General features: G+C 41.2%; 1 protein-coding gene across 1 annotated transcript in view; it reads left to right on the plus strand.

Annotated features, from left to right (window-relative positions):
* Nucleotides 1–421: 421 nt before the first annotated feature.
* The window catches only part of LOC138301661 (olfactory receptor 6F1-like), a 167,604-nt gene continuing 154,053 nt past the window's right edge, over nucleotides 422–13,972 (plus strand). The window contains exon 1 of the mRNA XM_069242175.1: nucleotides 422–467. Coding sequence (XP_069098276.1) covers nucleotides 422–467 — 46 coding nt within the window. The remainder of the gene's footprint in view (nucleotides 468–13,972) is intronic.

The raw sequence follows: 13,972 nt of genomic DNA on the forward strand, positions 1-13,972 counted from the left end.
ATGGGTGATATATGTGCTGCTGATGAAGCTCTAAAAGCCCTTGAAGAGTCACTCTGAACCGTGACTACCGGGTCTTGGTGGAGAAGGCCAGTCTCAGGATTCGTAGGTGACTTTTGATGGGGGCTGGTATGCAGAGAAACCCTTTGCGAGATAGATGTTACAGGAGAAGGTTGTCTCGACGTTGATTATGGTTGTGTTGCCGCCGACTTGGATCCATAGGTTCCTGCCATCGAGCGAGACCTTCCTGCCTTCTCAGATCTCGACGTCGACGGCGATTGATTCGATGACGAGCGGTGGTTTGCAGCATGAGTATGCCTTGACGTTGAATGTCTTGACATCAAGCGGTGTGCAGACGGAGACGAGTGCCTCAACGTCGCATGATGAGGGGACCTCGACCTAGCTCTTGAAGTTGGCTTCGACGATGGATGTTCCAACGTCGTCGGATGACGAATATCCTTTGACGGCATGTGAGTACTGATGTACCTGCTCTACGTCAATCGGTGTACAACCGTCGACGGAGAAGTACCCCGATGAGGACGTATTTGACGTATTTTCTTTCTACGTCGCTTGAGTCGCCGTCGACAGCGGTGTGTTTTTCGACACCTGGTGATGCGACAATGGAAAGGATGGCGTCGACGGTGAACAGACAGGAACCTTCCTACCTGGCGACGTCGAGCTGGCTTGCCATTGTGTAGAAGAGTCTTTAGAAATCTTCTCCCTCTCATGCAGACCATGTAGTCGAATCCTTTCTCTGTCCTTGAGAGTTCTTTTGGACAGATTCTGGCAATGTCTGCAGGTGTCAGGACAGTGACTCTGAGGCATACAGACTATATACACATAGTGTGGGTCTGACTGGGCCTTCTTCTTCCCACAAGAAGGACATTTCACTAACAGTTAAGGCATATTTGTGAGAAAAAACTTGTCTCTCCACTCAGGAAATATGAAGGATCGTCAAGTAAATCAGAGAAAAACACAGCCTAGGTAATTTTTCTTGCTAAACAACCAGAAAAATGAGAGCTCAGTGCTCCAGGATCGTCACAAAGAAGCTGGAAAAAAGAACTGACCTAACTGTGAACCAGCTGTCAACTCACTCTCACCCCTGAGGCATGGTGCAATACAGGAGGTGCTCAGGGTCTTAAAGGCACAGTACCAAATTTCTGGTTCTGCTGTGTTAACCTGCATGCATCCTATTGGCTAATAATTCTTCCTTATTTCCAATGTAGTTTTTTTCTATTTTAAAATAGAGTGCTTACATTTTCTATGTCTTCTATTTTGACAGCAGGAAATTTTTACCTTTATTTGAAGTTTTCAATGTATGTTTAAAAAAACAAACTCCAAGAAATATAACATTTTTAGCCTGCTTCTCTAAATAGGCTGCATTGGCTGTTGCACATGTATATATGGTGTTTGTTTTGAAATTCTCTATGTAAATGTTATTTTTTCATAGATATTTCATACAAATACATGTGTATTTTGTATGTGCTCCGGGATCCCCGCACATGGGTGGGAATATTCAGTGTTTATGACTATTGATTAGGATCCCCTGGAAGAGAACCATGTTCATCCAGGACAATGAAAATCAGCTTTAGGGATCCAGACATTATTACAGTTGAGCCACGTGGGGTAGGGGTGCATGTCCATCACCATGGGAGGAACTCTTCTGTCCCAACAAGAGCTTAATATTCTTGAGGAGGAGTTATGTACGAATGAATAAAATAAATATTCCATAACTTCATGATGTCTGTGTCACCAAATAACGCCAAGTTGCATGTCTTTTATTAATTGTGCAAACTTTATTTACTCTGGTATATCATTCTTTAAAGCCTCAGGGACAGATTGAAGTACCCAACCAATATGTAGTTCAGTGGAAACTGCACTAGTTTCTGGCAGTCTCTTGGTAACAACATGCATTATGAATGAATTATCAATGTTTGGACCATAGGCTGCACAGGTAATGTGTCTCATCTTTTTGAAATATATATAAATGATTATCCATCAATCTTTTCTCATCCACCTTACTTATACTTACACCTAAGGGCCTGGCTACAGTCCACCATGACAACAGAGATGTAGTCTGCTAGCCTGGCAAACGACTAAGGGCCTGATTAAGAGTTTGGCGCAGGGGGTACCCCATCACTAACATGATGGCTATCCCTACAACTGTATTATGATTGCATAATAGCCTATGGAGATTGTAATATGGTGGACGGGATATCCATCACGTTTGTGACGGAGTAACCCATCCACTAAACTCTAAATCAGGCCCCAAATGTCATACCTGGAGATCTATGCTAGGCAGCCAGAAATCTTGGTGCCATCTGCAAGGCCTCTGTCGTGTGGCCTCAGCTGAAAGCATTGCATTGTTGTGGAGTAGGTGGCACGTCTAATATGTCTGCTCAGTAAAGTTTTTTTTCTCAAATCTGGAATTTGTTTTTGGAAAACAAAATAGAAATGCTCGTAACACACTGGTTTTTATTTCATCACAGCATGGTAATTTCTTAACTTTCCTGAGGAGGAAAAAAGTATATTGGATTGTCCATTGAAGATATGCATAGGCTGAGCTAGCGTAGGTTCTGCTGTTAAAAACATGGCACCATCCCCAACTCTAAGTAGAATGGGTAAACTGTGTGACAGGAGGACAGGGGATCCACTGTTTTTGACAGAGTACTCTTTGGGCTAACTTCTAAAGGAGGGCCTAAATGTTTAACAAAGCAAAGTGAACTTCTAATGTTCCTACTACTTTGGGCTAAAACATTTTTGAACCAACCAGAAGCACCTTTGTAAAAAAAAACAAAAATCTCTTTTGGACACAGGGCCTGGGCAGGTCCAATTGTGAATTCAGAGAATGGGGGGAGGAAAGCCTGGTCTACAGTAAGGGCAATGAAAATACTGGAGTGGGGAGGCCTGGAAATCTTGTTTTTTACTTTCCTTTATTTTTGTTCAGATTTACTGACTGTGTTGTGGTGACTTATTGTTTGGGGCCTGTTGCACTAGTCTCATTTTTCATCAGCTTGCCAAATTCTCACTTTAGATCTACTGGGGAGTCTGTGGACTTCATGCCAAATTTTGGGCATTTTTGTGCAGTCCTTTGTCTCATCTGCATGTATATTTTTGTGCAGTCCTTTGTCTCATCTGCATGTATTTTTTGCTGTGGGGAATAGGTGACAGTCATTTTCGGTTTGTCTTCCTTGTTTCCTTCTCTGATAAGCCATTTGCTTGTCTGCCATTTTTGTGAAACCAGTTTATGTGAGTATGTGTGTGTCTGTGTGCATGCATACCACACATTGGGCATATATTTGTGCAATCATTACACTGCTGGATGTATTTGCTGTAGTGATTGAGGATCTCTCGTTTATGCCTCCATCTTTCTTGCTGAACCATTTGCCTATTTACCATTTTCTGAAAGCGGCACGTTAGTCTGTTAGGCAGCCATTATATCATTGTTCTCTATACATTCTTCTGCCTCTTCACGTGCTATGAAACCAGTAGTGTGTGTGTGTGTGTGTGTGTTGTGTGTTGTGTGTGTGTTTGTTTGTATGGGCATGTAGAACCCATGCTATGAGGACGGGATTAATTCTCATAGCATGAGTAAATCCTGACAGGCATAGTGTATTTAGGTACTTTTGAGCAAGTGTATCAAAAAATCCATAGTGCAGTTATATCTGCCTTGGTCCACTTTAGAACCTACCTCAGTATTAAAGTGGTGTGTTTGTGCGTGTGTGAGGTAGCGATATTTTATTTGTCCTCCATCTTCCTTACCACTTTCAATGATGCTCTCATAAGGCCCTAGAAGACCGCATATTATTGGTCATTTCACAGTATTTTTCTGAACGTACTGCTATTGTGTTTGGGCCGACTGGGCCATTGTTATTGTTTTCAATGAATTTAATCACTTTTGCCAGTGCCCTTAATGCTCTCATATGGGCCCTTGATAGAACCAAATATTATTGGTTTCTTTAAAACATTTTTGTCAATATGTGAGCAATTATGTTCGGGCCTGATTGGCCATGGTTATTATTTGTAATCAATTTAATTGAGTTTGCTAGCTTTTCTATTGCTTTCGGCCCAGGACAGATCTCAGATATTATTGCTCTGTCTGAATCTTCTACAACAATATTTGGGCTGGTGGTCATGGGTATTATTGTAAATTATTTTATTTTTACGAGTCCCACTTATGGACTGATATGGGGCCCTCGGAATCTGGCAGGACCCTAAAGATTATTTTGCTCATTTAAAAAAAAAAATGGGGATCATTTTTCTTTTTTGGTTTTCAATGCTCGGTAGCTCCCTGTGTGTCGTCTGTTGTTGTCATGACCTCTAATGGGGTGCCCACTTTTCCCCCAGGTGCATAGCTCCCAAGCCTTGAGAGGATACTTTTAAGAGTAACAAAGATTATCTCGGAAAAGGAAGCAAGTGTGCAGTGTATGGGCAAGGAGGTAGTGGCTGGCTAAACATATTCCTGTTGACTGCTAACATTGCAGGGCTAAATTGCCAGTAACCCAGATGATTTAGACCTTGGTGGTCTCACACAACAGTTGAGTCCTGAAGCCTTGGATGAACACTGAATTCTCGATTACCATCTTGAGGCTAGCTGTATCAAAATCAAGCAGTTTTTTCAGTTGCTTTGCAATGTAATCAAGAAGCGGGGTTCAGCCGCAACACTTTTTTTCAGAGTCCACATGTTCACATGTATGTTTCACACTTACCTGGATTCCTGAAGTCTAACCTGCTTCTTTCTGGAACATTCAGAAAATGGTCTATAATTCAAGGTCACACCAAGAGTGAAAAAGGACGAGTCAAAATGTTAATGCACTTGATGTGCATGTGCATATGACAGGCCAATTTAATACCTTACCACTAAAGCACTAATTAGACCTGAGCGAAATTGAAACCATGCAGTATAATTTGGAAATTTCGTGTTACACTTCTTAAGCGAAACTCTCAAAAGTATGCCTCTTCGCTTAATTATGCCCCATTTGTTGAAACAGTTTACCTCAAATGATGGGGAGCTACAGAACGTGAGTGGCCGTTTGCAGTGCTTTTTATTATTTGCACTATAAATTAGCACTACATGTGGCCTGTAGCAAAAATTGACGGAAGGAAGCGTTTTGAGCTAATTTATACTGTGAAATAATGGAGTAGCATTTGGTGTAATTCGATTTATTTTTGTCAAACTTTTACGTGATTTCATGCACCCGTAGCTCTTAATACAAATTACTTCTGGCTCGTATGGTTTAGTAAGAGCTATTCACTAGGCTCAGCTATTATAAATAATGAAGACTGTTTGAGCATTTTTTATATTAATACATTATGGACTTTTTATGAACAACTTGTGTCCAGACAATCTACTTTTTAGAGTACACATTGTATTATTTTTATGTGTTACTTTGTCCTGTATTGTAATCACTACAATGGCCAGGTAGTCTGCCTTCTTATTTATTACTGCCTGCACAAAACTGAGTTGAACAATGGAGAGTGACAAATACTTCCTTCCCTCATAGTGATTTGTGAGACTATGGACTTTTTAGTTCCATATTAACAAGATGGTAGTCAAGAAGAAGACGGCACCTAAGAAAGTGACTTCTGCCAAGACCCTGACCACTAAGAAATCTGAAACAGGTGAAAAGAGCTCAAGCATTGCCCAACTTGGCAACAAACCTATTTTCTTATTTTCCAATGTGTTTGTACCTACTGCACCCTCCTTTTGGTAGGAAGATATAAAAAGCATTTCTAGATCCATGATACCACCACCAAAACAAAAAAACTTGTTCTCAGTGCTGCAGTGATGATAGGCATGGCTGGTACTAGTACTGAATAATAGCTGTAGTCATCCTAGCAAACAGGCAAACTGAAATTTTCCAGCAAAACCAACCAACACTGAGCATGAAAACTGCAACATAAAAGATCAGAACAGCTCACAGCATGCAGGAAAGTAATCATGGCATGCCTTTCTAGGAATTGCAGTACTACAGCAAAAATAGCTAGTGCAAGAATCTATTAGATATCAGACTCCTGAGGTGGAGAAGAGTAGGAGGTTAGTCTTGCTACAGAGCAGAAAATTGTGCTTGCAACAAAGCAGTCTGCTGTGCTTAATTGTTTATCATCATCCTCATCTCCTTTACTTTAAAGAAAGAAAGAAATAAAGCAGGTACCCCCATCTTCTACAAATCCACTTCTGATGTAATTGTCATAGAGTGGACTAATGAGCTTTGCCATTGAAGGCAAGACAAAGGAAAGTTCCAGAAAGCACTGTTTGGAAGTGAGGACAGATGCAACTGCCATTGTTCCTGCTGAGAGTGGCACTAAAGATTTGTAAATCACCTCTTCATGATAACCCTATACAACAGTCACCTGCTTCCATCTTTTGGGAAAAAAACAGAACCCAGCAGCATCCCTCATTGTAATCCTAGTCTACCCTAAGGGATCTGAGACCAGCACCTCTGTGAGTCCTATTAGGCTCATTGATGAACAAAATGCATGCTGCTTTATTTGTGACACACCAGTGTGCCATGAGAAGCTGGTCAGATATCTTGATACCTTTGGCTCATTTGAGAAACAAATATGTAGTCAACTTGGAACAGCGCTTCTAAAAGCTGGGTGTTGCTGATGCAGCTTCAGAAGGAAAGAACTGATAGTGATAAAGAATATGTTGTTATCAGGACTTCAGATCCTGCCACTCTTTGGAAACAGAAAACTGTTTCTTGCACGAGAAAAAAGGGCATATCACAGTCACCACAAAGTGTCCCAAGCATCCTTCCTTTATGGAAGTCACTTCAGGTGGGACTGAAAAATTAAAGAGCTCTCTCATGTGGTCTATACATGAGTTATTCAATTCTATTTTACTTCTGTGTTAAAAATAATTGATGTATTAAGGTCCGATTTATTTTATACTAACCACCTGAACAATAAACACAGCAGAAGAATTGAGAATCAGGACTAAAGAGAGGTAAGGCCACACAGCGAGTTACTCTTAAAAAAAAAGCAGAACAGGAGTTAGTGTCACAGAATCAGAACATAGGACTTAAAGAAATTGCTGGGAGAGGGCCAAATATATTGTTGAAATGGTTATTGACTGCAGTGAAAAAACATTCTCAAACGTGCTGGGGTACATTCTCTTTGGTTATCAATTTAGGCAAGGCACCCATTTCATCTGGGAAGCTACCATAAGAAAATATAAAGGAACTGCCATCTTGAATTGGGATCAAAATACGTTTCTGTTAATTCCCATCATGGAACAAAAACGTGTTTTGTAGAAGACACCATCACTGGGTCCAGGTAAATGATTTTGTGGGCTTCTTTGCCCAACCAGCATGATTCTCTGCATCCTGTTTCCAACTAGCATGCATCTTGAGCAGCTTAGAGGGCATTGTGGAAAATAAGAATTATAGATGGACAGACTTATCTAGAAAATAGAGGAATGAGGAAAGGAACTTAGACAGTCAGGCTCCCGACCTGGGCTGCAGGCCACACAGACACCAATACAGCCTCAGGAAAGTGCCAGCCACATGACAGATGAACCCTGTGGTACAGTGATTAGTCAGTGCCTGTCTACAGGGGCACCTCACGTGGATTAGCAATAGGCTGTTACAAGTGCTACAAGTGCTTTTCATGGCATACATCAGCATGTACCAATTTCAGTGTTCTACATGGAGAAAGCACACACAGCTGTCAACAACCTGGAAATACTCAACACCGACACTAATGAGTGGCTTGAACCTAGTGGCCCCAGTATCAGATTCTTTGCCGTTGACAATGGCGGTAACATTTTCATAGTGATGGCAGATGGTAGATACTTCAGAGGGCTCTGTCCAACCCACTACATCAATCTAATTTTGTTAGAATTCATCAGAAAGGAAGTAGATATTGATAACCATGGCCAACTGTTGCAGTATTTTCATACATTTTACCCTTTGTTTACAGTCTGAAAGAGCAGGAGGGGCCAATCAGCATGCTAATAAAGTAATTGTAAAAGCCCTCATATAGTAGGTTCTGACCTAGCGAATGCCATCTTTCACATTTTGCAATGCTTGTTTAAGCAGTAGAAATCTATAAGTGACTCTGCAATACCAAGATGTGGTGATGCAAAGTTGATCGTCTCCACTGCCAAAGCCAGGTGTTGGAGGTTGGCACAAAGTGGCTAATAGATTGTCTGCTCAAAATGTTTTGATTATTTTAGATTTTAACATGGAACATCAGTAGGGAAGATTGTAGTATGAGCCAAGCCCATACCCCTTTATTGTACTTGTCTGCAGGCAGGGTTGCCTAAGGTGGACAGAGGATTTAACAATGATGATGAAGTTACTAGTTAGGTCAAACTCTTACTTGTTTCTCTGAAGACAAATACCAGTTTTATAAGACGTAATGTCCTCCAAAGAAGATGTCAGTGCCACTGTATTGAGTGCACAGCAGAAACATGGACTATCGAATGTCATTACCTATTCGGGCTTCGATGCCTCTATGTATAGATTTATGGAATTTGGATCACCAAGAACGTGTCTGAACTTGGAGAAGGAAGACTGCAATATCTAGAGCAGTCTCAAGAGCTAACACCACTGGTAAGTTCTAAGTTCTAAGTTACACTCTGGTTAAAATAAAAAACATGAATATCACTAACATAGTCTGCATTGTTTTAGTAGTCGCAGGACTTACACAAATCACACAGATTAAGGAAAATCAAGAGAAGCAAGTCTCATTTACAATAAGAATAGCGAAGATGTTACAGTTATACTTTGAGGACAAAACAAGATTTCGAGCAGCTTATGAGGCATTGATTTATTGGTGTAGGAGAATATAACAGTAGGTAGAACCTCAGAAGGTTCTCATTAAAATGTCAAGTCTTGCAGCCAGTGTACACATTGAGCATGTTTCAGTGTGGTTGCGCCAATTGTCCCTTTCAGTCTCTTTCTTCAAAATATGGAGAGATGCACAGTGATTATAATGTAAAAGAATGTAATTCCTATAAAATACAAGGGTCCACGAGACACGATAGAAGATAAGGAGATTTCTTCATGTATCAGGAGCAATTTTACAGAAGCAGCCACTGCACATGTGTTATTTACTTATTCATTTTATCAGTTGGTAAGGTGAGCTGGCTTATAGCAAGTAACCACTTGCAGCACTGGATCTATCAGAGACCAATAAGCTTCTCAGGTGGGGTCAAAGCTACAGAGGTTCTTTTGGTGTGATTAAGATGAAATGTGATATCTTTTTGGTGGACTAATAACATAATCAAACAGACTACTTCATATAAACAGAACTCAGTGAGTTACACAGTGGATTACATATATATAAAATGCATTTAATCGATGTGCAAGGCAGAGACAGATGGTAAAGGGCTGTGATTTTGATATAGGATGAAAGAAAACAATAATTCACCTAGAGGGTACACCACAGACTCTGCAGTAAACAAAAATCTCTGCGTTTTCCAGAGAGGTAGGATTCCACATGTGGCATCTAACCCTATCCTTGGAATCCAATGCTCATCGATCATTGAAGATTGAGCCTTGGACCACAGTAATGCTTTAGTGTGTTGCTACCATGGAAAAAGAAAAGCTCTCTGGATTTGGAAATTAAATTTGGATTCATTATTTTTGGATTATCTCTCATTCAGGGCACATGCAAGTACTCGTCTGGGAGTGGTACTTGATTGGCCTTACGTTAACTGCATGTCAGCAATTGCTCCCCAGTCTTTTACCTCCTTAGTCCTTCTGAGACCACCTTGACTGTCAAATCTGTGTTCACATTCAGTAGATCTTTTTCCAATAAAACTCCATGGGACTATGTACTCTTTGGTTCAGCCCTACTTTATTATAAATAATTGTGAGCTGGGTTACTGTGTTTCAGTATTCAGCAAGGTATGATAGTATCTTTATGTCACCCCTCAGGGAGGAATCTCCGAACTCTGAGTTCGGAGAGTACACCCCGAGGGCTGAAGTAAACATATGACTTGCATATTACCTTTCTGATTACTGAAAAGTCGTAAAGTCTAAACTTAGACCAAAAGTCAAACTTTACCTTTGTGAACCGGGCCTTGAGTGTCTACCCACACACAACCTCCCTAAATAAACCTTAGACTCCTCTTCATAGCTACCTGCTGGGAGAGTAGCTAAACAGATGCATTTGGTCCTCAGTTTTGAGCGCAATAATGTGGTACATCCCAAGGGATGTTTACACTAGGACTCCTGAAAAAGTTCTCATATGTTTTTTTTTGTTTAAGGCTACCATTGGGCCTTGTGATACTGTTGATATATGGGGGTCAATGCTGGAAGTTCCAAGAGATTTGTTCTGCTTTCTTTGTGGTTGTAGAAAAGAAATCTAATAATGTCTCAATAATAAAAAAAAATGAACAAAATGACATGACTTAACACTTGGTCCAGCAGCCACCTCCTTTCACCTGCTGATGTTGCTGTGGTGTCTCAGAAAAAAACCCACTGGTTACTAGTACCAACAAAGCACACAAATATGTAAGAAAACTATTAATAACTAAACAAACCTGCTAGTTCATTACCACTTATATGGCCAATCTCCCTTATGACATATTCTGTACTTTGGTCTAAGAATAGTTGTATCTTTGTCCTACAAATACGTATTTCTCTCCGATCCGTCATAATTTCTGATCACTATCACACAATGAGTGTTTGGAAGTAATACAACTAGATCCTTCCTTCACAACGATGAAGACATTTTCCTGGCTACTATGCCTGAGTAATATTTAACAGCACACGGTACCTGACACATATTCTTGCAGGTCGAAGTCCCGCAGTGGATTAAAGGGTGCAAGGAATTGTTTTCCCGGCTGTCACCAGGACTGCCGTTTCCTTGTTCCCTGAGTTGCAGGCAGCAAGGAAATCATTTGCCAAAATTAGCCTGTAAACAGCAGCTCACTCCTTGTCCATTGTGCCTAATGCTGTAATCCTGGAATGGTAAAGTAGTATGCCGTATTGGATGGATTAGGTGGTCCCTGCGCAGGGGAATCTGGATGTGCAACTGCTATGCTGCATTTTTGTGGTCCTGAGATGCAATCTCTGTTGAGATTTTTTTAACCTTTGCCTGCTCCACAACTGGCAAGGTTTTGTAAAAAAAAAAAAAACATATGTGAAAGTGTGAAGAGTGTAGCTGCGCAAATTTTATGGCAGAACCACGCTCTAAAAGAAACAGGTGATTATTTCAAGATCAAGAAAGAAACATCAATTCTGAACTCACATTCCTGCCAGCAGCATCTTACGTGTTGCCACCATCAGTGCTTAATTTGTATAAAAATGAGTTCCAGGTCCCTCCCCAGGAGGCCACTGCAGTTTGCACCACAGATTGCCCCTGCCAGCACTGCCAATGATAGTACCAACACAACTACTAACCATCACACTCCTACAAGTGAGTAATTCAGACTATTCCAAGCCCCCAAAGCTATAAGAAGGGCTTGGGTCGCAGGTAATAGTCATTTAAATGCATATTGAATTAATAACAAATGCTGCTATGCTCACTCTACATTAGACAGACTCTGCCACCAGGTGGCAGACTGTCAAAAGTGCCATGTTGACAATTAAATGCTGGTGCGGAGCATCGGGAGCCACAGGCTCAAATTAAGCACCATCTTCCTCATTTGCCACGGTGCCTGAAAACAGAGAAGGAAAAAGACCACTGACTAGTGGTACCAACAGTGAAAAGCAAGCATTTTAATTCAATAACCATAATCCTTTTCCCTATTGTTTTTCTACAAATAGTTCTTTGGCGAACAGATATTCTTCTTCTTCCCCAACCCTTTTCCCACGCCTACTAAAGGTACAAGCAAAGTCATAAAATTGTAATATTCCTGAAGTTGGAGCACATGTGCAGGGGCCAAAGAGATCCATTTCACAGTGAACAAGGCCCACTCACCAACCTTGGGATCCTCTAACGTTCTGCCCACCTCATCAGCCATTGTGCATGCTACAAATAATAACATTTAAAACAAAAACAATACCTTATCCTGCTGCCTCTCTGTTTGTCCTAGTAAACAGCACCACTCCCCTGTCACTTTCCCTATCACTGTCCTAGTAAGCAGTACCTCTCCCAGCCCACATATTGAAAAAGTATACCTAGCATCCTGCCACCATCACTGACCTCACTTCCCCTTCGATCATTCTTTTTTTTAAGTTCCCTTATCTGACATAGTGTAGAGTGATCCTAACACCTTCCCTCACAGGTTTATGGGCCAGCCTTCCTGACTGCCAACACTCTCAATTAGCCAGCAGATACACAGACTCAATGCTGGCAGCAGCACTTACAGAGACTGTACAGGTATATGCTCGCCAGCCAGCCACTCTCATTCCATTGCCTCCCCCAGGTCTGTGGAGAGGGAACGAGAACAGAGGGGCCCGAGCATCATCAGCCTTCCCATTGTTTTGCTTGGGTCTTTGAAGAGGTAGAGAAAGACTCAGGAAGCATGTGCTTTCCTTTTGCTCTAATATGACAGATTAACAGCGAATAAGAGGGTTTATATTTGGTACCTACCTCACCACCATTTCCACATCTTTGTCCATAGATGGCCACCAATAATGAGCTCTCACATATCTCTTCATCATAGTTGAGCCTAAGTGGCCTTCATGTGCATAGTTAACCAACATAGAATGAATGATATCTGGGGAGACACACTTATCATTCTTTATCACCACACCAATAGATAGTTCTTCACATATTTTGGAGTAAGGTTGAATCTCAGTACTTAAACTCCTTTCCTTAGGGTATCCTTAACAATATACTCCTTAACTCTTCCCAGCACAACATCATTGCTCTCTGCTGTTTTGCACACTGTTTCAGTGCAAACTTTGTCTCATCAAGGCCCATGACGGTATAAAACAATCTTCCTTATCCTCTTCCAACTCACTTGCTTCCTGTTCACAAATAGGTAACCTAGACAAAAAGTCTGCCATGATATTTCCCTTTCCTGTGATATATTTCAATTGGAAATTATATTGTAACAATTTCGTGGTGAGATGTGCAATGCGTGGCGTGGTGTAATTGACCTTGTCCGCACTCAAAATGTACACCAGAGGCTTATGATCTGTTTGTATGACATATTTCCTGCCCCATACATAACTCCTGAATTTGTCACTCGGCCAGTAACAAGCTAGCAACTCCTTTGCAATTACTGAGTAATTCAGCTCAGGTTCACATAGTACTCTTGAAGCATAACTGATGACATTCTCATCCTCTCTGGAACCTTGAGTCAGAACTGCACCCAACCCACACTTACTAGCATTCACCGTGATGATGCACATTTTCCCAGGGTCATATGGACTTACTGTTCTAGCACTGATCAATTCCTGTTTAACACTGTCAAATGTGTTTTGACACTCACTATCCCAGACAAAGGGAACCTGTTTTTTTAGCATATTTGACAGAACTTTCATCTTGGTGGCATAATCTGGAATGGTCTAGTATAATATTCGCACATCCCAATAAACAAGCGTAATTCCTCCTTGTTTCTGGGATTAGGAGAGTCTATCACAGCCTTAACCAATCCTGGCCTAGATGCTATTCCTTTGGTTCACACACAATGTCCCAAAAACGCAATTTATTTTTTCCAAAATTCACATTTCTCCTTTTTAACAATCCATCTGAAAAATATAGAAAATAAATCTAATAATCTTGTTGTGGTCTTCTAGACACTTAGCATATGTCAAAACATTGTCTTGAAATGCTAAAACACCCTTAACATTTTCCAACAACTTGTGCATTATGGGCTGAAAAACCGACGCAGCAGATGCCAAGCCAAATGGCATCCTACAAAATTGGAAAGCCTACGTCCCGCAAGGTGGAGTGTGGCTCTGCCTCCATGGAGTCACCCAGGTGAGGGAATGGGAACTGCCACACCCCAGGTGCAGCATCACTGGGCACTATCCCCCTCCAGAACCAGTGGAGAAAAACATCCACTAACACAGTCCTTGGCAGAATGAAGCAATCTGAGCACCAATACCCCTCCAGAACCAGTGGA

The sequence above is a fragment of the Pleurodeles waltl genome, chromosome 6 (assembly GCF_031143425.1).
Source record: "Pleurodeles waltl isolate 20211129_DDA chromosome 6, aPleWal1.hap1.20221129, whole genome shotgun sequence".
NCBI classification, from domain to species: Eukaryota; Metazoa; Chordata; class Amphibia; order Caudata; family Salamandridae; genus Pleurodeles; species Pleurodeles waltl.